We start from the raw sequence: 26,381 nt of genomic DNA, 5'->3' as shown, positions 1-26,381 counted from the left end.
ATGGAGAATATTGAAACTAGCAATGTGAAGGTTAGGGGGCTGGAAGAGGAACCAAGGTAGGTAGGGGAATAGCATAGTTGTCACCAATTCCATTTCACTAGATTTTGAACTTTGTGATTCAGGCTTTGAAAGAGAATCAATCCACGTAGTACTATTATGCTAGTTTTGGAAGTCTCCTACTAATGGCGATAGTACCTGATTCTACTTGTGATTAAAGCATTTAATCATTTGAATCATCACATAAAACATCCGACAGTTGACAGAACTTTGAGTTGAAAAACCAAAAGGGCAATTGGTATTCTTTGATCTTTTTCACTCAATTTCAGGCTGCTTAACTTGTACTTATAAAAAAATGTGCCACATCTGCCAGCAATGAGCTATCCCACTCTTCCCACAGGCACCAACCTCATTCTTGTTTGGATTCAGGTTTTCTTAAATATATAAAACAACAGAATTAAGTGTTTACATTAGGCTTTATGAATCCTTTATAGAAGTAAAACTGGCTTTCCCTGGCTTTTCCTTTACGTGTTTAGGACAGTGAATTAGAGTTAAAAATGAGTGTTACATAAGCAAGGTCTTCCATCTGCAAACAACAAATCCAAGATTTAGCTGCCAAGCGAGAAGTCTCTTTTTGTTCCAACACTACACTGATAGGCTCCAAGCTTACAGACCCCTGGAAGTGAGTGTGTTCCACAAATGTCCTCCGACTTGACTGTGATTGGATTGGATTTTTCCTCATGGTCTTAGGTCAGCAACAATCTCTTCTTGGTTGTATTTTATCAGCTGTGATCACCACAGTGCCAACATGGTGATGATTTGGTCAGGCCTCCTCTGTATCCCTTTACCCTGCAGAGTATCCACCTCACACTATTCCTTTTTTACAGCCCCACAAATGTTGTTCAAACTGAGAATGCTTCCTGCTCCCGCTCTTACACTTCAGCGACTGCTTTGTCTGAATACATTTAGTACTGAAAGCATGCTAACATTATGACTCTCATCATGAAGAAATACCTTTGAAAGTGTAATGGGTTCCAGACTGAAGATTTTTAAATTTAGAAGCTTCAGGTTTTAAAAAATATATTTATACATCTTCTCATCAATTCTAATGAATAGAAAATGAAGGACTTGAGTAAATTTGTAATACCAATAACAAACATTGAGAGCTTATCTCATGCCAAGCACTTGAACTCAAGCTGTGCGGCTCCAGGGTCCACACAGAGACAGTACTCTTCATTAACTTGAAAGAGCTAGGTTCCCTGTGTTTGTCAAGGGTGACAGAACCATTGCATTTGGGTGGGGTAATTCACGATTGTACAGTATAGTCCTACACTTTGCAGGATGTTTTATATCCCTAGCTTCTGTTGCCCCCTCCATCAATGAAAAACCAAAAGTGCCCTCGTACCTTTTCAAATGTTTTCCGGTTAAATGTCCTCAGTTGAGAATCACCAGGAGAAAAGTCTATGTAAAAATAAATACCTATATACATTCTCTCTCTGCATCTATTTAACTCACAACTTTTCTAAAAGTTTTATAAGTTTTTAAAAATTTATAACTTTTTAAAACTTTCATAACTTTAAGAAACAGCAACGCAACCGATAGTAAAGAAAATGATCAGGTTATGAAACTGAGGTAATTTTTTAGATGTGTTTGCTCTTCTTTATTATTTGTGCATAAACAATTTTGAGCCTCAATGATCTTGGATAGCTTGACATTAAGTAAGGTAAACTTGACTGTTTACCCATCTGCCTAGCAAACTTGTGTTTTATAATGCAAAGGTAAACTTGAATTCAGTTTGGGCCAAATCTCAAAGTCATGCACCTGAAAGTCATGATTTTTTTCCCTATGTTTATTTTTGTCTGTCAAATTTCAGACCATTAGGCAAACACTTGTTGCCCTTTCACCAGTGCCAACTCTTCTTCAAGGAAATCATAACAAATAAAAATATTTAGTAAAATAAAAATGAATTTGGGGGCCTTGTATTTCCTAAGCTATGCTAGGTCCATTTTACTACACTGCACATTGGAGCTAAATCTCCGAGGTCATTACAAAACTCAGCCACAACTTCACTTTTATTTTTCATTTAATTTAAAACTTTTTAAAATTACAGTTAACATTACATATTATATTAGTTTCAGGTATGCAGTGTAAAGATTAGACACACACACACACACACATACACACACGTATGTATATAATCTTATGACGTTATCCCCCCAATAAATCTAGTATACACTTGGCACATACATATTTATTACATTACTGACTATATTCTTTATGCTGTACTTTACAACCCTGTGACTATTTTGTAATTGCCAATTTGTACTTCTTAATCCTTTCTTCTTTTTCACCCAACCCCCCAACCCCCTTCCCATTTGGTGACCATCAATTTGTTCTATATATGAGTTTGTTTCTGTATTGATGTTCATTTATTGTTTTTTAGGTTCCATACATAAGTGAAATCATATGTTATTTGTCTTTTCTGTATGACTTATTTCACTTAGCATAATACCCTCTAGGTCCATCAGTGTTCTTGCAAATGGTAAGATTTCATTCTTTTTATGGCTAATAAGCCATTGTATATATGTACCATATCTTCTTCATTCAGTTGCCTATCAATGGACACCATATCTTGGCTATTGTACATAAAATGTCCTTCTTTGTCTCTTGTTGTTGCCTTTGTTTTAAAGTTTATTTTGTCTGCTATAAATATTGTTACCCCAGCTGTTTTTCCATTTCCATTTGCCCAAAATATCTTTTTCCATCACTTTACTTTCAGTCTGTGTGTGTCTTTCAATCTGAAGTGGTCTTTTTTTTTTTAATCCTCACCAGAGGACATGTTCATTGATTTTGAATTTTTTTTTTTTTTTTTTTTTTTAGAGAGAGGGGAAGGGAGAAAGAGAGAGAAACATTGATCAGTTGCCTCCAGTACATGCCCCAACTGGGGCTCGAACCCTCAATGCAGGTATGTGCTCTGACCAAGAATCAAACCCGTGACCATTTGGTGTACAGGATGATGCTCCAACCAACTGAACAATACTGGCCAGGGCTGAAGTGGTCTCTTGTAAGTAGCACATGTATGGGTCTTGTTTTCTTCTACATTTAGCCAGCCCATGTGTTTTGATTGGCATATTTAATCCATTTACATTTAAAGTAGTTATTGATAGGTATATAATTATTGTCATTTTATTATTCAGATTTTTGTTCTCTCCCTTCCCCTCCTTCTTCTTCTTGAAGTCCCTTAACATTTCTTGAAATACTGGCTTGGTGGTGATGAACTCCTTTAGCTTTTTCTTATCTGTGAAGCTCTTTATCTCTCCTTCGATTCTAAATGATAGCTTTGCTGCGTAGAGCAATCTTGGTTGTAGATCCTCGCTTTTCAGCATTTTGAATATTTCTTGCCATTCCCTTCTGGCCTGCAAAGTTTCTGTTGAAAAATCAGCTGACAGTCTTATGGAAGCTCCCTTGTATATAACTAACTGCTTTTCTCTAGCTACTTTTCAGATTCTCTCTTTGTGTTTAAACTTTGGCATTTTAATTATGATGTGTCTTGCTGTGTGCCTTTTTGGGGTCATCTTGTTTGGGACTCTCTGTGCTTCCTGAATTTTTATGTCTATTTTCTTTGCCAGATTAGGGAAGTTTTCAGTCATTCTGTCTTTAAATAGGTTTTCAATCTCTTGCTCTCTGGTACCCCTATGATGCAGATGTTTGTATGCTTGACATTGTCCCAGAGGTCTCTTAAACTATCCTCATTTTTAAAAATTCTTTTTTCTTTTTGCTGTTTCAATTGAGTTTTCTGCTATCTTGTCTTCCAAATTACTGATTAGATTCTCTGCTTCATATAATTGCTATTGGTTCTATCTAATGTATTCTTCATTTCAGTTATTGTATTCTTCATTTCTGTCTAGTTCTTTCTTTATGGCTTCTATCTCTCTGTGTAAGTTCTCATTGATTTCACTTATTCTCCCCCTAAGTTCATTGAGCACCCTTATAACCAGTGTTTTTCACTCTGTATCTTGTCTCCATTTTGTTTAGTTCTTTTCCTGGAGTGTTACCCAGTTCTTTCATTTGGGACATGTTTTTCTGTTCCCTCATTTTGGCTACTTCTCTGTTTGTTTCTATATATTAGGTAGACCTGCTATGTCCTTCAGTCTTGGCACAGTGGCCTTATGTAGTAGGTGTCCTCTGGGGCCCATGGGTGCAAACTCCCTGGTCTCCTGAGCCGGGTGCTCCAGGGTATTCCTTGTGGGGGTTGTGTGCACCCTCTATTGCAGAGCCTTGCTTGCTCTTGGTATGCTGGTGGGCGGGCTTGCTGTCAGGTTGACTGGCTGTGAGGACTGACCATGACTACAGCAGATGAGCTGTAGTGTGTGGGGTGATCCCATGGAATTGGATTCACTATAGCAGGACTCTAGTGATTGTTGAGGCCACCCTTTGGGTGTGTCATTTGTGGAGCTAATTGGGTGGTGCTCTGATGTGATCTGAAGTTTGCCACTGTTGGTTCTGGTGCCTCTTGGAAGGAGCTCTCGTGCAGGCCCAGGTCAGGCACTACCTGGGCTTGACTGGGGCCACCTGGTAGGAGCTACAAAGTGATCTGTGGTTGGTAGTTGCCTGTACTGGGCTTGGAGGTCCTGGGAGAGCTACGCTGCAAACTGCTTAGCAAGAGGTACAAGGCATCCTGAGGCCAGCTGATACTTGTTTGGGGTTTGTGGACCTTTGGGAGATTTTAGGAAAGTCCATAGCATGGGCCAAGGCTGACAGCTTATGAGGAATAGCCCCTCAAAGAGGTTTTGGCTGGTACATGGGTTGGATCTCAGAGGATTACCAGGGGTGGGGTGAGTTTGATGGAATTCAGAGTTAGTGCCCACCTTTGCCTGCAGGCTGGGTTTGGGGAGAGCTCAGCAAAGGAACTATGGTGACTGCCTGCCAGCATTAACTTCATTTTCAAATGACTGCTTTGCAAGGATGTTATAACAATACTTTGAGCTATGCACTAGGAGGAATACATTTAGTTAAGGAGAAAAAAGGGTCAATTATAAGATGTATCCTGAAATAGACATGCCTAGAAAAAACCCCTCCCCCTTTTGGTTCACTTATTAAAATAGTCTGCTAGCCTTAAACAAAATACTTTATAACCTTAAGCAGTATCTTAGATATTCTCAACAACCAGGTAACAATGTTAAATTTTGTCCTTACTCTTTATTGCCTGTTACATATCTGTTTTGCAACATGCTGCCAGAGCTTGAACAACATAGTAGATGAGATACCTTGATGTCCCTAAGGACTTAAAATTTAGGCCTTTTATTATTAGAACTATTTAATGATGATGTAGAGATTTCAAATAAGAATTTTCCTTTGATAGCTATAAAATGACAGACAAACCTATATATTCAGATATAACAAAGTGTTGAAATATTATAATTATAATTCAGACAAAATGAAAGCAACTCACACAAACAATATTTTAGTAGTTTCCTGAAATCTGATTTATTGAAATTGCCTTGAAATATTTTTATACCTGAGAAAATAAGGTAGAATATACTTTAAAAAGTAGTTTGTCCATAATGAGTATAAATTTCAATTTCATTTTAAAAACCTGATTCATTCTGAGCTGAGCAGGTATGGAGCACTGGAAGCTCCGCAGGTGGCAGCAGTCTTAGCTCCAGGGCAGCCCACTCCCTCACCTCTCTTTCTTTCTCTGCTGTCAGCAAGAAAACCTTCAGTCCAGTGAGGTCCATTTGGGAAAATAGCCTTTCAGAACACAGCCTGGGCATCTATTTCACAGAGCAAAACCCAGGTGGATGAGCCAGTGAGTCTACTGTGCAACATAAACAACTACTCCAAGCTCAAGGAAATGGTGCCCAGCATCCCCCAGAATAAGATGAGCAAGATGGAAATCCGACAGCACATCATTGACTACATCTTGGACCTGCAAATTGCCCTGGACTTGCACTTCACTCCAGTTAGCCTGCACCACCAGCAACCTGGGCAGAGCCTGGAGTCTGGGACACCAGACTCTAAACAGGGACATCAGCATCCTGTCCTTGAAGGCTTCTGAATTCCCTTCTGAGTTCATGTCAAATGACAGCAAATTATTCTGTGGCTGAATAAATAGTGTTCATTACTTTTTTCTTTCTTTACACAACAACAAATCCACAGGAATTTATTTTCAACCATTTCACAAGGAGGTCAAGTTGAATGGAACTTTTTAAAAAACAACAGCAATGAGACAGCATGGTGGGACCTGGAGAATATTATGCTAAGCAAAATAAGCCAGTCAGAGAAAGACAAGTATCACATGATCTTACTCATATGTGGGATCTAACGAACAAAATAAACCAATGAACAAAATAGATCCAGAAACATAGAAGCATGGAACAGATGGAATCTCAGAGGGAAGGTGAGGGTGTGTGGGTGGGTGGGGGGAGATTAACCTAAGAACTTATATGCATAAATGCATAACTCATGGACACAGACAATAGTGTGGTGAAGGCGGGGGGGGGTGCAGGGTGGAGGGGATCAATGGGGGGAAAAAGGGGGACATTGTAATGCTTTCAACAATAAAGATAAAAAAAACAAAACAAAACAAAAACGAAGGAAAACTAAGAAGGATCAGATCATCTTCCCCAAGGTATTTCTGACCTGGACTGTGATATTGGTTATTTATAATGCCTTTTCTTTAGTTAGAAGGTTTTCTTTATACTATATTATTCCCACCATGGGAAACAAAAACATTAAAATCACAAGGAATCGCCCAATTTAAGCAGACTTTGCCTTTTTTCAAAGGTGAAGCATGAATACCAGAAAGATCCACTATTCAGTTACTTAAATGCAGGCTTTTGGTCAGAAATTACCTTTTTGATACTAGCCTACTCAATGCTGTGTGTGTGTATATATTATATATAATATAATATTATATAATATATAATATAATCTAGTAATATAATATATAGAATGAAACCTTGTGTACTGTTTAATTAGAGTTTTCTTGTATAGTGGCAGAGATGTATATTTCTGCATACAAAGTGTAGTGATGTACTTATTCATGCTAAACTTTTCATAAAAGTTTAGTTGTAAACTTAACCCTTTTAAACAAAATAAATCAAGTGTGTTTATTGAAAAAAATCTACCATGCCAAACATTTTTACTTACCCTTTACCCTTTCCTTGAGTAAGGGTTAGAGATGGCTGGGAGGACTAAGGCAATGCTAGCACTTCCCAGGCTCTTTTTGTGAAGGAATAATCTTTTTCAACTGCAATTTCTGGTGGCTTACTGCCAGACGAGTTTGCTTAGCCTGATTCGTGGAAAGGAGCAAACTATTGGATCTGAGTAGCTAATAGGTTTCAGAATTTTTTTTTTTAGAAGGAAACTTTTTTTTTTTTTTTAAATATATCTTCATTGATTTCAGAGAGAAGAAGGGAGAGAGAGAGAGAGAGAGAGAGAGAGAGAGAGAGAGAGAGAACCATCAATGATGAGTCATTGATCAGCTGCCTCCTGCACGCCTCCGACTGGGGATCGAGCCTGCAACCCAGGCATGTGCCCTGACCAGGAATCAAACCCCAATCGCCTGGATCCTAGGTCAACGCTCAACCACTGAGCCACGCCCGGCTAGGCAGGTTTCAGAATTTTTATGAAAATGAAAATGGTACTCCTTAAAAGTATAATAGGATCGTGTTGGAAGGATAGTGAGAAAAATGAAACACACTTTTAACTTTAAAAACATTTTTTATCTACAAAAGATCCAATGGATTAAAGAGAGACATGCATTTTATTTGTTTTCAAAAGCTATTAAAAATGTCTTTTCAATATTGATACTGTTAAGGCCTAAACACATTCTCCGTCACAACTGAGGCTTTCAGCAGTGAGGATGTTGTCAATTAAATGAAAATCTCGACACAAGTACTATAAGTAAGAGCAGGATACATGCTAAGTTGAGGTTGGGGTGAGGGTTATAGCATGAAGCTGGGCAAGATGAAATTAGACTAAATGAAATAATTTAATGAAAGACAAGAGCTTTCTATAAAACAGGCTTAACTATAATCTAAGCCAAGGGAAAATAAGCAAAAAAAATTTCAAAAGAGAAATACATGTACTGGTTTCCTGGTGTACATCTGGTAGTTAAAAAGTATAATTTTAAGATATATGTATCATACACACATTTACATATAAAAAATTAACTAGATAACTATTTTGGCAATTAAAGAGAAAAAATACAAATCTAGCAATCACAGGAAGCTTGAGTTTGAACTTTATCCACTGGTTAAATTCATCACTTACTTATTCATTTTTTAATATTATTTTGCTTGTATTATCTTGGGTTGTATTTTTTTATAAATATATCTTTATTGATTTCAGAGAGAGGAAGGGAGAGGGAGAGAGACATAGAAACATCAATGATGAGAGAGTCATTGATCGGCTGCCTCCTGCATGCCCCCAACGGGATCGGGCCCACAACCTGGGTATATGCCCTGACCTGGAATTGAACCCCGATCACCTGGATCCTAGGCCGACATTCAACTGCTGAGCCACGCCTGGCTGGGCTTGGGTTGTATTTTGAAAAGCAAATCTAAACCAAAATTACATTTCACAGATCTGAAAATTAAAACTACAATACAATTTTCATAGATACATCTCCTAAGACAAGAGGAACAAAGAAAAAAATAGACAAAAGGGACTACATCAAACTAAAAAGCTTCTGCACAACAAAAGAAACCATCCTCAAAATGCAAAGGGAAACCACTGTATGGGAAAACATATTTGCCAATGATACATCTGATAAGGGGTTAATTTCCAAAATACATAAAGAATTCATACAACTCAACAAAGGGAAGACAAACAATCCAATTTAAAAATGGGCAAAGGACCTAAAATAGACACTTCTCCAAAGAGGACATACAGGTGGCCAAAAGTCATATGAAAAAGTGCTCAGTCCTGGCCAGTGTTGCTCAGTGGTTAGAGCGTTGGCCTATGAACCAAAGGGTCTCAGGTTCAATTCCCAGTCAAGGGCATGTACCTGGGTTGCAGGTTAGACACCTAGCCTCGGTCATGGTGCATGTGGGAGGCAACCAACTGATGTGTCTCTCTCACACCAATGTTTCTCTCTCTCTCTTTCCCTCCTTTCCTCTCTTCCACTCTCTCCAAAAAATTAATGGAAAAAATATCCTCTGGTGACGATTAACAACAACAACAAAAAGTGCTCAAAGTCACTAATCATCAGGGAGATTCAAATTAAAATGACAATGATGTATCACCTCACACAAGCCAGACTGGCTACCATCAATAAGTCAACAAACAACAAGTGCTGGCAAGGGTGTGGAGAAAGGGGAATCCTAGTACACTGCTGGTGGGAATGCAGACTGGTGCACCCACTGTGGAAAACAGTACGGAGTTTCCTCAAAAAATTAAAAATCGAACTGCCGTTTGACCCAGTGATCCCACTTCTGGGCATACATCCTAAGAATCCCAAAACACCAATCAGAAAGAATAGGTGCACCCCTATGTTCATAGCAGTGCTATTTATGAGAGCTAAGATCTGGAAACAGCTCAAGTGTGCATCAGTAAATGAGTGGAAAGCTGTGGTATATTTACATAATGAAATACTATGCAGCTGTGAAAAAGAAGGATCTCTTACCTTTTGAGACTGCACAGAGGGACCTGAAGTGTATTGTGCTAAGTGAAATAAGCCAGTCAGAGAAAGATGAGTATCACATGATCTCACTTATACATAGAATCTACTGAACAAAATAAACCAATGAACAAAATAGAAGGCATGGAAGCACGGCACAAATTGGCAAAGCTCAGAGGGAAGGGGGGAGGGAGGATGGGCAGAGATTCACCGAAGAACTTATACGCATATATGCATAATTTATGGACACAGACAATAGTGAAGTGAAGGCTTGGAGTGGGGTGGGAACCCAGTGGAGGGGAAAAATGGGGGACATTTGTAACACTCTCAATAATAAAGATAAAAAACCAACATATTATTCATTCTAATAAATGCATTAATAAATGGGAGATTTCCCATAATAAAGATATTTGACAGTTAAACAAAATAAAAATATTTTGGTATCATATTAATCTTTACAAGACATACAGTCATTTACTACAAAATACCACATTCAACAATGTAAAGAAACTGTGATAAGAATAAAAGTGTGTTCCTTGTTATGTGGAAAAAACAAAACAAAAAATCACAATACATCTATCTATTAACATCAAAGGTCACAAAATTGATACATGAAAAACTTGGAGGCTAAGTCATATTCATGAGACAATTACATGTTTAGGGCATGAAGGAGAGGAATAAATCCAGACTGTAGGTTTCTCGATCTGCATTTGAATCACAGCTCTGCAGTCCCTGTTTGGGACACTTAGTCTCTCTGATGTGATTCACCTTTGCTGGAGGAATAACTACTCAAAGTTGTTGTAAAGATCCAGAGCTCTAAGTATTTGTAAAGCACTAAGCATAATGATAGACTTTTTAAGTGGCTACATTCCCTACTTTTTAGTACACACACACACTTCTTATGTTCTTATTTGTTTTACCACGGAATATAAGGCAGATGTTACTTCTAGGTATTTTTATATCTATGAAGTTCTGAAAATATTTTTCATTTTTGTATGGAACAAATGATTAATCTTCTTATGAAATACATATTAGTCTTTTTTCTTCTTGTTGCTTCATAAAATCAGGTATCTTGGGTAAATCTTCTGGTATTGCCATTCTAGCGGCAATGCCTATAGCAACTAGAAATTCTTGCAACTGAATCAGAAACCCAATGATCCCACAGATACATCTTTTGAAGGTCAATATCTTTACTTAACAATATATGAATAATACAAATAAATATTTGTTGTAAAAATTTAGTGGTTCAACAAATGTTATGTTTTTCAACATGTCACCAATTTGAACAAGCTTTAGTTATGATAAAATATATTTTTTAATGATAATCAAATACAATTAAATATTTTTCAACTCATAAAACATAAAGAAAGGTCATTTATATTTTAAACTTTTGAGACTACAGTGCACAATTATCAACTATTTACCATTGTCCAAAATTATAATCTTTTCACTAAGTGAGTTTTTAAAAGTGGCTATACCAATATATATTGGTATATATCCTCACCTTAGGATATGTTTATTAATTTTAGAGCGAGGAAGGGAGAAAGAGAGAGAGAGAGAGAGAGAGAGAGAGAGAGAGAAACATTGATGTAAGACAAACATCAATTGGTTGCCTCCTGTACATGCCCTGACCAGGGATCAAACCTGTAACCTAGGTATGTGCCTTGACTGGTAATCAAATCTGCAACCTTTATGGTGTATAGGATGATGCACCAACCAACTGAGCCACCCATTCAGGGCCATTCCTATATATATATATATTTTTTTATTATTGATTTCAGAGAGAGGAAGGGAGAGGGAGAGATAGAAACATCAATGATGAGAGAGAGTCACTGATTGGCTGCTTCCTGCACGCCCCCTACTGAAGATTGAGTCCACAACTGGGGCATGTGCCCTGACCGGCAATCAAGCCGCAATCTCCTGGATCATAGATCAATGCTCAACCTCTGAGTCACGCCAGCTGGGCACCATTCCAATATTTTAATGCCAAATGGAAGTTTAGTAAAATGTTGTTTTTCTACAAAAAATTATTTTATTACCATGTTGAATTTTTTACTTGTATGAAAAACACCTTTTCATAATTACTATGGAAGAAATTTGGAGATCACCGTTAGTTTCATTTTTTTCTAACAAAATAAGAGCTACCAGTTTTTTAGCATCTATTAGATACCAAGCACATGCTGGGCATCGCATATACATTCTTCTTAATCTTGGCAACAGTCCTGCAATCGTGAGACTGCTGGTTGCCCTCCCAACACAAAGTGCAGCCACTACACAGATCAGAGTGGCCATATAATGTAGTTGGCCAATCAGATCTGGGAGGGAATTATTAGGAGTGGTTCCAGAGAATCTCTGTTTTAAGGAAGGTCAGCTCAGCTGACATGCTTTCTTTTCTCCTTCCCATTACTTCTACCAAAGCAAACCTATAATACTTGAGGTAAAATAACTAATTACCAGGGGACAAGCACACATTAAGATTGGCTGAACAAGAAAACTGAGAAAGTCTCATTTTTAATGACATTATAAAACTTATATAAGTTTTACCAGTGGACAAATAAGGCCTGCCTGGACTGCCTACCACTGACAGAAGTGATAAAAAAATTAGCTCTTGTTTTTCAGGTTTCTTACGCAGGATGAACACAACTCTCAAAGAAAATGCTGACCTTTTCAGTCAGTGTCTGAGAAGAGGCAACCTAGCTGGTAGAAAATAGAACAACAATTTCACATATAGGTATCAGAATCATTAATGATCTGATTTAAAAGTGCTTTCAGAATTTTGGATTAGAAGTGCTACAATGTTTGAGGCTATTTAAACATTTCCCTTAATTTAAAAAAAATGAAATTGCACCTTGGGCAAGTGTCCTTAACCCTAGTCCTCAGTTTACTTATTTTTAATACAAGAGAATTACACTAGATTATTTCTAAGATTCCTTACAGAGAAAACTATTAAAATGTACATATTGGCCTATACTGAAACAACAATCTGACCCCAAAATGCATTATTCCTGGAAATCTTATGAATACCAATGAGCTATAAATGTACACAATACAAAATTTAACACATAGGAGCCTATGATCCCTGAGACTTAGAAGAATAGTCTAAACAGACTCGGATTACATTCTGTATACAAGGAATGTGCTGAATGAAGTCACTAAAAGATCGTGAACTCTGGCCTTGAATTTTGCTTCTCTGGGCAGATTGTGCATTTTTGTAGAAAGAACAAACAAAAGTGCTATACATGTATTGTATAGAGTATAGTAAAAGCTCCCTTATCCAACACTCATAGGTGATTGGTGGATCAAAGAAGTAAATTAAAGCAAAGGTATTTTTAAATGATGCTACATTCCTTAAACTTCTTATTTTAACTTGAACTAGTTATATTTTGTCAATCTTTTGAAATGGAAAATACTTGTAGATTTTTACTTTTTCTAGGCTTTTGCAGTTTTCTTGCTTCACCCAATTTGACAGCAATTTCTTTAGTGACTTTTGTTTAACATTCCACTGTTTTACATAATATTTAATTAATTAAAAAATCGCAGTAACAAGTTCAAGTGGCTTGGGGAAAAGTGCAAGTGACTCTACAAGCATTGAACTTGTAGTGGGAGCAGAGTTCACAATTATATCAAAGAGATTTTTTTTTTAGTTTGGAGTATATACCATGCTGTGGGAATATTTTAAAGAGAGGATGAGAAACATCAATTAATCTGGCGAATTAAGTGTATGTCATGACAGCTTTGATGTGCTCATCATCAATGACAAATATTGCATAATCAGGTGTTAAGCTATTTTTCTTGTTGTTTTAGAACATGAATCTTTGGAGACTAGTAAATTGAATATTATTAAAATGATCTTCTCACTAACATCCTAGAAGCTCTCACCTCTTCATCCTTTTTATCTTGTTCTTATGAACAAATTCCTCCCTTATATTTTGTTGTTTCTGTGTAATTTTCTTCTGCGGCTGAATCTCTGCCTTGTTTTCATGCCAGGTATCCTTGTTTCTACAGTCTTCTCAGGGACTGGAGCCTTCAGCTTACAGGTTTGATAGAAGATTAAATGATCATGGGAAGCTCTAGCAGAGTGCCTGGTGAAAGTAGGCAATAAAATATTTGTTTTCTTCCCATTTCTTGATGTTACTTGCTATCACATCCCTTAATCCCTTACTTATAGGAATGCTCGTTGAATCTCTTAGGGGTTGCCAGAATTTTCGCCCATAAGAGTCAGGATGATCTGCTTGCTTGTCCATACTATGCCCTATTAGCGGCTCAAGAATTTAGCTTAGCCCCTAGTCTCACAGGCCAGTTTGGGCAACCATCCATTTCCCATAGCTACCTCAGTACTAAGCATCCATCCTCTCCATCTCTAAATTTCTCTATAATTGATTCTGTCATTCAAAATTATTTAAGCATTTACTATATACTGGTGTATTAGTCAGGGTTCTCTAGAGAAATGGAACCAATAGAACCTACACACACACACACACACACACACACACACACACACACACACACACAGAGAGAGAGAGAGAGAGAGAGAGAGAGAGAGAGAGAATAAACAGTTGGTTCATATGATTATGGAGGCTGAGAAGTTCCAAGATCTCTTTTATTAAAAAACATACACAGCCTGGCCGGCATGGCTCAGAGGTTGAGCATCGACCTATGATCCAGGAGATCGCGGTTTGATTCCCAGTCAGGGCAAGTGCACTGGTTGTGGGCTCAGTCCCCAGTAGGGGGCGTGCAGGAGGCAGCTGATCAATAACTCTCTCATTGATGTTTCTATCTCCCTCTCCCTCTCCCTTCTTCTCTCTGAAATCAATGGACTTTTTTTTTTTAATTGCACAAAAGAAAAATATGTAATGTTAATATTATAACTCAATGAATTGAAATGAAGTGAGATACTACCTTTTTCTTTTCTTTTTTTGCTTCCTTTCATTTTTGTTTTTGAGAGGTACTACTTTTATTTTATTATTATTATTATTTTAATCCTCACCTGAGGGTATTTTTTTCCATTGACTTTTAGAGAGGGGAAAGGGAGAGGGCAAGAAAGAGAGGGAGGAGGAAGAGCAGGAGAGAGAGATATGAGAGAGACACATCGTTCAGCTCCCTCCTGCGTGCACCTCAGCTGGGGCTGGGGATCAAACCTGCAACCCAGGTACATGCCCTTGACCAGGAATCCAACCCACGGCCCTTCGGAACACGGGCCAATGCTCTAACCACTGAGACCACTGGCTAGGGCAAGAGACATACTACTTTTAGTTAACATTTTAGCAGTTACTTTAAAATTATTTACCTACTCATAGAAAATTGAAAAAATATTAGAAAATATAAAGAAGACAATAAAAATAGCCAACAATCTCATTAACATTTTCTTAAATGTCTTTCAGTCTTTTTTAAAAAAAAATTTATTAAATTTATTGGGGTAACATTGGTTAATAAAATTATATAGGTTTCAAATGTACGAGTCTATAATACATCATCTGTATATTATGTTCACCACCCAAAGACAAGTCTCCTTCTGTCATCATTTATCCCCCCTTTAGCCTCTCCTATATCCCCCCTTTCACTCTGGTAATCACCATGCTATTGTCTGTGTCTATGAGTTGTTTTTTGGTTTTTCTAAATCCCTTCACCTTTTTCACCCTGCCCCCTCAACTCCCTTCCCTGTGACAGCTGTCTGTTCTCTGTATCTATGAGTCTGTTTCTATTTTGCTTATTTTGTTCACTAGATTCCACATATACATCACTTGTCTTTCTCTTACTGGCTTATTTCACTTAGCATAATATTTTCGAGGTCCATCCATGCTGTCACAAAAGGTAAGATTTACTACATTTTTAGTAAAGTAGTATTTCACTGTGTAAATGTAGCCCTGAGCGATTTGCTTAGTGGTTAGAGCACTGGCCTGAAAACCAAAGGGTTGCAGGTTGGATTCCTGGTCAAGGGCATGTACCTCAGTTGCACATTTAATCCCTGGCCCCTCAGGGCACATGAGAAAGGAGGCCAATTAATCTGTCTCTTTCACATCAATGTTTCTCTCTCTCTCCCTCATCCCTCCTTTCCACTCTTTCCAAAATAATCAATGGAAAAATATATCCTCAGGTGAGGACTAAAAAAAAAGTCAATAAAAATCTTTAAAAAAAGATTTTTTATCCATTCATCTAATGATGGACACTTAGGTTGCTTCCAAATCTTGGCTTGGAAATAATGCTGCAATGAATAAAGGGATGCACATACTGTTTCAAATTAGTGGTTTTGGTTTTTGGGGTTTGTTTTTTTTCAGATATATCCCCAGAAGTGGAATTGCTGGGTCATAAGGCAGTTCCATTTTTAATTTCTGAGGAACCTCCATACTGTTTTCTACAGTGGCTGCATCAATCTGCATTCTCACCAGCAGTGTACTAAGTACTAAGGTTCCCTTTTCTTCACATCCTCGTCAACACTTATTTGTTGATTTACTGATGACAGCAATTCTGACAGGTATGAGGAGATATCTCATTGTGGTTTTAATTTGCATTTCCCTAATGATTAGTGGTGTTGAGCATCTTTTTATATATCTAATGGCCATCTGTATGTCCTCTTTGGAGTAGTGTCTATTTAGGTCCTTTGTTTTTTAATTAGATTGTTTGGATATTTTTTGGTGTTGAGTTATATAAGTTCTTTATAAATTTTGAATATTAAACCCTTATCAGATGTATTGGCAAATATGTTCTCCCATTCAGTGGGTTGTCTTTTCACTTTGTTGATGATTTCCTTTGCTGTACAAAAACTTTTTAGCTTAATGTAGTACCATTTGTTTATATTTTCTTTTGTTTCCCTTGCCCAAGGCAATAAAACAGAAATGCCACGAGATTTTACTGCCTATTTCTTCTAGGATTTTTATGGTTTTGAGTCTTACATTTAAGTCTTTAATCTATTTTTAGTTAATTCTGTTTAAGGTGTAATAAGGTGGTCCAGTTTCATTTTTTTTTTTTTTTTTTGCACTTATCTGTCCAATTTTTCCAGTGCCATTTATTGAATAGACTGTGTTTACCCCATAGTATGTTCTTGCTTGCTTTGTCATTTATTAATTGACTATAAAGGTGTGGGTTTATTTTGGGCTCTCTATTCTGATCCATTGATCTATATGTCTGCTTTTATGCCAGTACCATGCTGTTTTGATCACTATGGCCTTTTAATATAGTTTGATATCAGGTAGCATGATTCCTCCAACTTTGTCCTTCTTTCTCAATATTGCTGTTGCTATTTTGGGGTATTTTGTGGTTCCATATAAATTTTCATAATATTTGTTCTAGTTCTGTGAAATACACCATTGGTACCTTGATAATATTTGCATTGAATCTATAGGTTCCTTTGGGTAGTGTGGACATGTTAATGATGTTAATTCTTCTCATCTATGAACATGGTATATGCTTCCACTTATTTGTATCTTCAATTTCTTCAGTGTCTTATAATTTTCTGAGTACAGGTCTTTTACCTCCTTGGTTAAATTTATTCCTAGGGGAAATGCCTTAATTTCACCCTCCTCCCCTCTCTAGCCTTTGGAGGCTCTGGAGGGTCTCTCTGTAGTCTAGGATGTTGAGTGGAGGGGAGGTGGGCTCCAGCTTGATGATTCCCTGTCCTTTTCCCCCAGTTGTCCTCACCATCTCTACACAGACTTCTTTCTCTTGGCCTCAGCACCAGAGGGAAGGCTTATGCCCTAGGATGTGGGCCTGAGGTCTGTGGGCAGGGCTATCTTGCTTTACATTCCTCAGGGCCTGTTTCCCCTTCCAGGGGCTGGAGTGGGTGGGGAGGGATGGAGCTGGACTCCTGGGTTCTGAGGGGCCTGGAGGAGCCACAGATCCAGGCCTGCTTTCTACCTTACTCTGTTGGCCTTCCTGCCTCTCTGCTGGCACAGACTGGGGAGGGGGAGGAGGTGGTCCCTGCAGGGGGCGCTGTAAGCTAGTGAGAGCGCCCCTGCTGGTCAGGACCAGATTTCCCCCATCCAGCATGCTGCAAGTAGAGGGTCAGTGGCCCACCTTTTTCCTGGGACTTTTTGTTTTGAAGCCTGGGGATGGTGAGAATGGGGGCTCTAGAAGGGGCAGGGCCAGAACCCAGAAACCCAGGAGTCTGCCCTCAGCTGGAGCTTCCTGTCTCCTGGGCTTCCTTTGCTGGCCTCCAGCCCAAGGAAGCCAAGATCAGGAGGGGCTGCTGCCCTTTCTCTTTCCCAGCCACCCAGCCTAGCCATTTCTGGGGCTGGTGGCCCACAAGGTTTCTAGGAAATGCTGTCCAGCCTGTAGGAAACCAAAAATGGAAAGTGGCTCCTAGGGGACTAAGTCTTCCTCCCTCCTTCCCAACACTACATATACTTTTGTCCCATCCCTAGGGCTCCACCAATCTGTTTACATATTTATTACCCTGATGGGGGCCTGAGGAAGGTTGAGGGAGTCAGGGGAGGGGCAGGAGTCCCACCACCATCAGTTCACTGTGCACTTGTGTCTTGTGTGTTCTAGATCCTCCTAGGGGATGGGGATAGGGCTGGGCTCAGTGTGTTAGGCCTCCCCATTCTGAGTCCCAGCTCTGGAACCCTTACCCGCCCCCATCTTCCCGTGGCTGGTCTGGTTCTCATGTAAATCCATTCCTTGCTTTGTCTCCCTGGATATAGTTTTCAGTTAAGTATTTTGTAACCCATTACATTGTGTGTCCTTGTATAAGTAAATTTGTTTCTGGCAGTGCCTTCTGGAAAAAAAAAAAATTATTCCTAGGGATTCTTTTTTATGCAATTGTAAGTGGGATTGTTTTCTTAGTTTCCTTTTCTGATATTTCTTTATTGATATATAAATATTCAGCTGATTTCTGGATATTTATTTATCCTGCTTTTTTACTGAATTTATTTATCAGTCCTAGTAGTTTTTTGATGGAATCTTTAGGGTCTTTTATATACAGTATCATGTCATCTGCAAATTAGTTTTACTTCTTCCTTTCCAACTTGGATGCCTTTGGTTTGTTGGTAGTTTTATTTTTTATTGCTGCTTCAATTTCATTAGTTGTAACCAGTATATTCAGATTTTGATTAACTTTTTTTTTTTTTGCTTTTTAGCATGCCTTGTAATTTTTTTTGTTGTTGTTGAAAGACAAACATTGTATCACATAAAAGGAACTTAGGTAGATAGGCCTTTACTATAAAGTTTTATGCATATTTGGCTAGGAGTTAGGCTGTGTTATTATTTGCTGTAGCCTTGATGTCTGAGGCTAATGTCTACTCCAGTGTTCTTGTTTTTGTTTCTCTTGTTGTCTTCGGGTGTCCCTAGTGACTCTTTTCAGATTTTGATTATTCTTGATTCAGTTTTGGAAGATTGTTAAGTTTCTGGGAATTGATCCATTTCCTCAAGATTGTCCAATTAGTTAGTATATAGTTGTTAATGTTTTCTTACAGTTCTTTGTATTTCTGTGGGTTCAGCTGTTATTTCTCTTTCATTTCTGATTTTATTGGGTCTTCTTTTTTTTCTTGATTAGTCTGGTGAAAGGTTTTTCAATCTTGTTTACCTCTTAAGAACAAGCTCTTGGGTTCATTTCTTGTGTATTGTTTTTTAGACTATTTTGGTTTCTTTCTGCTCTGATCTCTATTATTTCTTGTCTTCTACTCATTTTGGACTTTGTTTTTTATTCTTTTTCAAACACCTTTAAGTGTAAAATTAGATTGAGATTTTTCTTGTTTCTTGAAGTAGGCCTGCAATGATATGAATTTCCCTCTTATGAGTGCTTTCACTGCACCCGCAGATTTTAGGTTGTTGTGTTCTCATTTTCATTTGTTTCAAGGCATCTTTTTATTTTTTCCTTTATTTCATTGTTAGCCCATTCATTGTTTAGTAACATATCACTTGACTTCCATGTCTTTGCATGTTTTTCAGTTTTTTTCTTGTAATTGATTTCTAGTTTCATAACGTTATGGTCAGAGAAGATGTTTGATACGATTTTAATCTTCTTAAATGTATTGAGATTTGTTTTGTGTCCTAACATGTGGTCTATCCCAGAAAGTGTTTCATGTGCACTTGAAAAGAATGTATATTCTGCTGCTTTGGAGTAAAATTTCCTGAAGATATCAAATCAATCTGACCTAGTGTGTCATTTAAGGCTGCTGTTTCCTTGTTGATTTTCTGTTTGGAAGATCTATACATTGATGTCAATAGGGTGTTAAAATCCCTTACTATGACTGTATTACTGTCAATCTCTCCTTTATGCCCTCCAAGATTTACTTTATGTATTTAGGTGCTTCTATATGGGTGCATAAATGTTTACAAGGTTTATATCATATTCTTTATGGATTGATCCCTTATCATTATATAAAGTCCTTATTTATCTCTTATTATAGCTTTTGTTTTAAAGTCTATTTTTTCTGCCTTAGCCAGTTATGCTCAGTGGTTAGAGCATCGGCCCATGGACTGAAATGTCCTGGGTTCAATTCCAGCCAAGGGCACGTACCTTGGTTGCTGGCTCAATCCTGGCCCCAGCAGGGGCACCTGCAGGAGGTAACCAATTGATGTGTCTCTCTCACATCGATGTTTGTCTCTCTCTCTCTTGTTTCCACTCTCTCTACAAAGCAATGAAAAAACTATCCTCAGGCGAGGATTAAAAAATAATAATAAATAAATAAAGTCTATTTTATCTGATATATCTAAGTATTGCTACTGCAGCTTTTTTTTCATTTCTGTTTGCATGAAATATCTTTTTCCATCCCTTTACTTTTTGCCTGTGTGTATCTTTCATTCTGAGGTGAGTCTTTTGGAGACAAGCATATATATGAGTGTTGTTCCCTTATCTATTCAGCTACCCTATGTTTTTTGATTGGAGCATTTAAGCCATTTACATTTCAAGTGATTAGTGATAGGTATATATTTATTGCCATTTTATTCTTTATAACTATGTTCCTGTGTTTTTTTAAAATTTTCTCTTTTTTTTAAGTTTTAAAAATTATTATTATTTCTTTTTTGCTCTTGTTTTGTTTCTCTTCCTTGAGCTTCTTTTTGGCCTTTTTGTATAGGTGATACCCAATGAGAAACAGAAGGGCTGGCACCACGGCCATGACTACCAGAGGCAAAATGCCCTTCATCCACTTTTGCCAGTAGTTGGCTTGGATCAGTGCAACCAGCTCCATGTCAAAATGCAGCACTGCATCCACTGGGATAGATGGTGGAAATCTCTGTTTTCCAGAGGCCAGGTGAGAAGGAATGATTGCCCTTTGCTTCTCTCTGGGATCACCTGCTTTTGGCCAAGTTTTATAACCTGAGGGTCTCTGGTAAGAGAAGTGTCAATAATGCATCCATCTACCAAGCTGTCTGTGTAGTGTATGTAAAGTGTGTCTCCAAAGGCAGTGGACTCTCACACGGTTTGGGGGCTCCACCAGGGTCTCCACTTGGAGGGTTTGGATAGGACTTTTGGTTTTGAACCCAGTCAGCCTGGCACACCTTCCCACTGAGTAGCAGCAGACAGAGTGGGAGTAGTGACGGGTGCAGGGTCATGACTGAAAATGGAGCAGAGCGCGGGACACCAGGACAGGCTGCTAGGGTGGTGGTCTCTCTTCTTAAAGCAAGCCATTTAACATTTCTTGTAATACTGGTTTGGTGGTAATGAACTCCTTTAGATTTTTCTTGTCTGGGAAGTTCTTTTTTTCCCCCTTCAATTTTAAATGATAGCCATGCTGGATAAAGTAATCTTGGTTGTAAGTCCTTGCTTTTCATCACTTTGAATATTTCATGCCAGTCACTTCTTTTTTTAAAAAAATATCTTTATTGATTTCAGAGAGGAAGGAAGAGGGAGAGAGAGAGATAGAAACATCAGTGATGAGAGAGTTGTCATTGATTAGCTGCCTCCTGCATGCGCCTGACGGGGGATTGAGCCCACAACCCAGGCATGTGCTCTGACCAGGAATCAAACCACAATATCCTGCATCCTAGGTTGATGTTCAACTGCTGAGCCATACCAGCCAGGCCTTCAGAAACATTTTAATGTTTCTGTTGAGAAATCAAGTGAAGTCTTATGGGAGCTCCCTTGTAGGTAAACTATCTTTCTCTTTCTGTTTTTAAGATTCTCTGTCTTTAACTTTTGCCATTTCAATCATAATGTGTCTTGCTGTGGGCCTCTTTGGGTTACTCTTGTTTGGGACCCTTTGTCTGTGCTTCCTGGACTTTGTGTCTTTTTCCTTCACCAGGTTAAGGAAGGTTTTAGTCATTATTTCTTCAAATAGGTTCTTGATCCCTTTCTCTCTCTTCTCCTTCTGGTACCTATATGATGCCGATGCTGTTATGCTTCATGTTGCCCCAAAGGTCCCTTACTATACTCATTTTTAAAAATGATTTTTTTTCTTTTTGCTGCTCTGACTGGGTTTTTACTGCTACCTTGTCTTCAAATTGCTGATTTGATAATATGCTTCATTCAACCTACTGTTTACTCCTTCTAGTGTGTTCTTCACTTCAGATATTGTATTCTTCATTTCTGACGGGTTCTTTTTCATGGTTTCTATATTCTTTTTCATGCTGTTGAAGTTCTAAGTTCTTTGAAGTTCTAAGTTACTTGAGAATTCTTATAAACCATTTTTTTAAAACTCCATTTCCAGTAAATTGCTTACCTCCATTTCATTTATTTCTTTTTCTAGAGATTTCTCTTGTTCTTTCATATGGGGCATGTTTCTTTGTCTCCCCATTTTGGCTGCCCTCCTTGTGTTTTTTTTGTATGTATTAGGTAGATCTGCTATGTCTACCAGTTTTGTAGGGTAGCCTTATGTATGTGTTCTGTGGGCCCCAGTGGCGCAGTATCCTTGATCACTTGAACTGTGTGCTCCAGGAATGTCCACTGTGTGGGTTATAGAAGTCCACCTGTTATAATTGAGTCTTGATTGCCATTGGCCTGTTTGTGTGTGGCATTGGCCCTCAGTCTGGCTGGCTGTGAGGATTGATCTTGACTAAAGTGTGAGCTGCTGTGCAGGTGCTGACCACATGAAGCAGAATTTGCCTTAGCAGGGTCTGGTGTCTGTTGAGATCTCCCTTTGGCCATGCTGCTTGTGAAGCTAATTGGATCCTGCTCTGATGCTGTCTGAATCTGGCCACTGGGTGTGTTGGTTCTGGAGACTTTTGGAAGGGACTCTGGTGCAGGTAAATGTCAGTCATTGTGACTGGTCCTGAGTAATCTGTTTGGAGCTACAAAGTGATCTTCAGTTTGTGGCTGCCTCTGCTGGGCCTGGGTATGCATGGGAAGAACCAAGCTGTGCACCAACCTGCAGTGAGCTCAGTGGCAGGTCAGCAAAAGGCCCAAGTGCTCCCGAGATTTGCCTCTGCCTGCCTCCATCTCCTGGCTGCCAATTAAGCTTAGCCGCTGAAAGAGCCTCTGGTGGTACTCAAGTTGTATGAGGTAGGTTCTCAGTGAGTCATCGGGTAGGGGCTAGGGGTATTCACCAGATTGACATAGGTTAAAACTCAGTGCCAGTGCTGAGTCTGAGGCCACTCAGCAGAAGTCCCAGAGTATACCAAGTTTATCTGCCACCTACTGGGTGCCTGCAGACCTTTGTGGTGGGACTGGGTATCAGGGAGTTCAACTGAGGCCAGCAGAGTTTATCAGGACCAAACAGACCTGATAAATGTGAAGGTAGGGCTCTGTGCAAGGAAAAAATTGCCCCTGTCCTAGAGCCATACAACTCTGTCTGTCCCAGATTCTGCCAGGAGCCCCAGCTCTATAGGGCAGGGCTGCTGGGAGTTGGTAGTGGTTGTGGGGCTAGTGGATCTCCTGTGAGTGGGAGGCACCAGTCAGGCTTTGGAGAAAGTGAGGGGAGTGATTCCCCACCCCAGGGCCACACAACTCAGTATTTTCTGGATTCTGCCCAGAACTCCTGGGAAGCCCACTGGGCAATACAGAGCTGGACTACCAGGAGTTGGGAAGGTAGGGCCCCTGGGAGCCCAGAAAGTGGGGCTAGCAGATCTCCTGTGAGGAGGAGGTGCCAGTCAGGTTCATGGGAAAGTGGGGAGAATGGCTCCTACCCCCCAAAATCACAACTCAGTCCCTCACACCCTCTGAGTGGCTGTAGGGAAAGTGAGAACACTTAGGCTTTCTCACCACCTTCTCACGGAAGAAGGTCTCAATTATATAAACATGATATAGCATAGTCATAACAGATGCCCTGTTGGCAGACTGTTTGACCCATGTTGGCTAAGAGCCACTATTGTCCTGGTTCCTATAAGGCTGGTCCAGGACTTTTAGAGGTGTTTTGCGGATTGTTCCTCCAGGTTGGGGTTTGTTCCCCCTGGGTGGGTTTGTCCCCCGGGGTGTAGTGTGCTCCCCATGTGTGTATGCCTGGCTGGCCGCCACCAGGAAGACTGTTTGTTTCTCTGTATGTCAGCCTGGCTGTCAGCTGAATAAAGTAAATGTCTCATCATCCTTTGGCTCCACGGTCTTCTGTGGACTGTCCCTGGATCTAGAGTGAACCTCCTGGCTCAGAGTGGCCACTACAGTTGGTGTAGTCCTGGCTGTAGCCTCTGGCATTACAGTGGCCCATACCTCTACGCCCTGGCCAAGGCACCTTACTCCTCAGCAGGGTATGAGCTCCAGAGGTTGGGGTACCAGGCAGTTCAGAGGGTGGGGCTACTGCATTCCCCCAGGCTGATGCCATAAAGAGGGGAGTGCTCCACCCAAGGAAGATGGGGTCTGCAGTATGGGAGAGAATCAGCACAAGGATCCTGGTGGCTTTCCCTTCAGCTCTCTCTCCAGAGCCACAAACCCCAGTCTCTCCTCACAGGACTTTAGTCGGATCTGCCCTCCCTGTGCCAGAGCTCAGGGTGAATGGCTGCATACGGGATTGTGTGTGCTGACCCTTTAAGAGGGCATCTGTGTATCTAGTAGACTCTTAACTCTCCCTAGCAGACAAAATGCCTGCAGATTTTCACACCCCTATGTTATATGGGTGCCTCTTCCCAGCTCTGGTGCTCTAGGCTGGGGAGCCTGGTGTGGGATTGAAAATCTCACACTCCTCAGGGGGAGCCTATGCTGCTGGGATATCCCTCTGAAATCTCAGCCCCTGCCTATGGGGGGGGGGGCAGCACTTTTCTCATCTCTGCCCTTTGTACCAGTCTCGATGTGGCTTCTTCTGTAAATCCTTGGTTATAAGACTTTTCTGTTGAGCTAGTCTTCAGTTGGTTATTCAGGTCAATTCTATATTTTAGCTGCAATTCCAGTTTGTTCCTAGGAGGAGGTGAATGTACCTTCCAACTACTTTGCTGCCATCTTCCCTACCTATAAAATTTACCCTGTCTCCTGTTCCTGAGACCTGTCACACCTCTCCAATGTCTCTAGTTTGCCTCTGCTCTTTCTCTACCTAAAAACATGTTTTGGTTTTACCTTGACCTTAAAATAAAGGCCCTCTTTGGTCCTTTCAGTTACCATCTCATTCGCTATTTTAGTGCAAAAGGAAAGTTTATAGCCTCTCCCTTCAGTCATTTCCTAAAATCCCTGGTGATCTAATTAACAATGTTTCTTTTGTCTCTATATTCCACTAACAAGACCCTTATAAAATTCAACCATAGCTTTCTCAAACCTAATGTCTTTTGTCCAGTCTTCAGTTTATGTTTCAGTAATTATTTTTTTAAAATGTTTACCTATTTTTAATCCTCACCTGAGAATTTTTTCCCATTGCTTTTCAGAGAGAGCAGAAGAGAGAGAGAGAGAGAGAGAGAGAGAGAGAGAGAGAGAGAGAGAGAGAGGCATTGATGTGAAAGACACACATCAATTGGTTGCCTCTCACATGCATCCTGACTGGGGCTGTGGATCGAGCCTGCAACCAAGGGACTGGAAGGCTGCAGGTGTCCCAGGCAGCTCCTCTTAAAAGGCAGGGGCACAGATTTACTCAGAAGCACTCTCTCTGAGCTCCAGCGCTGGGCAGCAGCTTGAAATGAACCTGGGACATTTGGGGAGGAACTAACTTGCTGGAAATCGGAGCGAGAGGTGGAGGGGCAGCTTTCTCCCAGAGAGAAGAGGTACCAGAGGCCATTGCTCCTTTGGTGAGCCCTCTCACCACAGGGCTGGCAGTCAGGTGCCACATATGAATATCCAGCAACCTGACTCACACTTTTGGCCCCACCCTGGTGATTCTTGGAGACCTCGCCCCTCCCTACTTGTAAGCTCACCCAAGCCATTTCCAGTGGCTTTTCTATGCAAGTGGCCTCTTGAGCCTCATGCTTAGGACTTTCCTAAAATCACTCAAGCAAGCAGCAGTGTGCCCCATACATCTTGATAAGTGGCACCAGACCTGACACTAGTGGCAGCCTACATTGGTTCATAGCTTGGCCTCTCCTGGACACCTCCAAGCCCAGCACAAGTAGCAGCCAACTACGATTTGCTGTGTAGTTCATGCTGGGTGGCCCTGGGCAAGGCACTGGCAGAAGCTGACTTTTCACCTCCCAGGAGGCCCCAGAGATAGTGCTCCTGGTGGTCAGGCTAGACCATGCTGGATAACAACCCCACCACATCCATGAGTGACACACTCAAGAGGTGCACTTGGTGAACACCAAAGCTCCACTGAAGTAAATCCTATTCCATAGGGGTGTCTCCAGTACAGCAGCTCTTTGGCTATAGTTGCAGCTGGTCCTCACAGCCGACTGGCCTGGGGGTCAATTCCTCCCAGTGATGCCAACAGCAACCAAGGCTCAACTACAACAGGGCAGTGCACACAGCCCACACAGGGGAGGACCTAGAAGGCCCAGCTCAGGTGTCTGGGGAGGCTGAGCCACTGGACCCTACAGGACACCT

At 40.0% G+C, this 26,381-nt stretch overlaps 1 protein-coding gene and 1 pseudogene across 2 annotated transcripts; one reads left to right on the top strand and one right to left on the bottom strand.

Annotated features, from left to right (window-relative positions):
- On the top strand, positions 1-6,104 carry LOC308552444 (DNA-binding protein inhibitor ID-2 pseudogene; annotated as a pseudogene). The gene is made up of 2 exons: positions 1-56; positions 5,706-6,104. The product of its transcript is annotated as a DNA-binding protein inhibitor ID-2 pseudogene (transcript).
- A 14,446-nt stretch (positions 6,105-20,550) lies between these two features.
- Positions 20,551-21,112, bottom strand: FKBP11 (FKBP prolyl isomerase 11; the record flags this gene model as incomplete). Its single annotated transcript, XM_081127741.1, is given in 4 exon segments — positions 20,551-20,843; positions 20,846-20,973; positions 20,975-21,043; positions 21,045-21,112. Coding segments are annotated over 4 exon segments (558 nt in total).
- Between the last annotated feature and the right edge of the window lie 5,269 nt (positions 21,113-26,381).

This window comes from Miniopterus schreibersii (genome assembly GCF_964146895.1).
Source record: "Miniopterus schreibersii genome assembly, chromosome: 2".
Lineage (NCBI taxonomy): Eukaryota > Metazoa > Chordata > Mammalia > Chiroptera > Miniopteridae > Miniopterus > Miniopterus schreibersii.
Note: the sequence above shows the minus strand (reverse complement) of the source record. Positions and strands in the feature narration are given on the sequence as shown.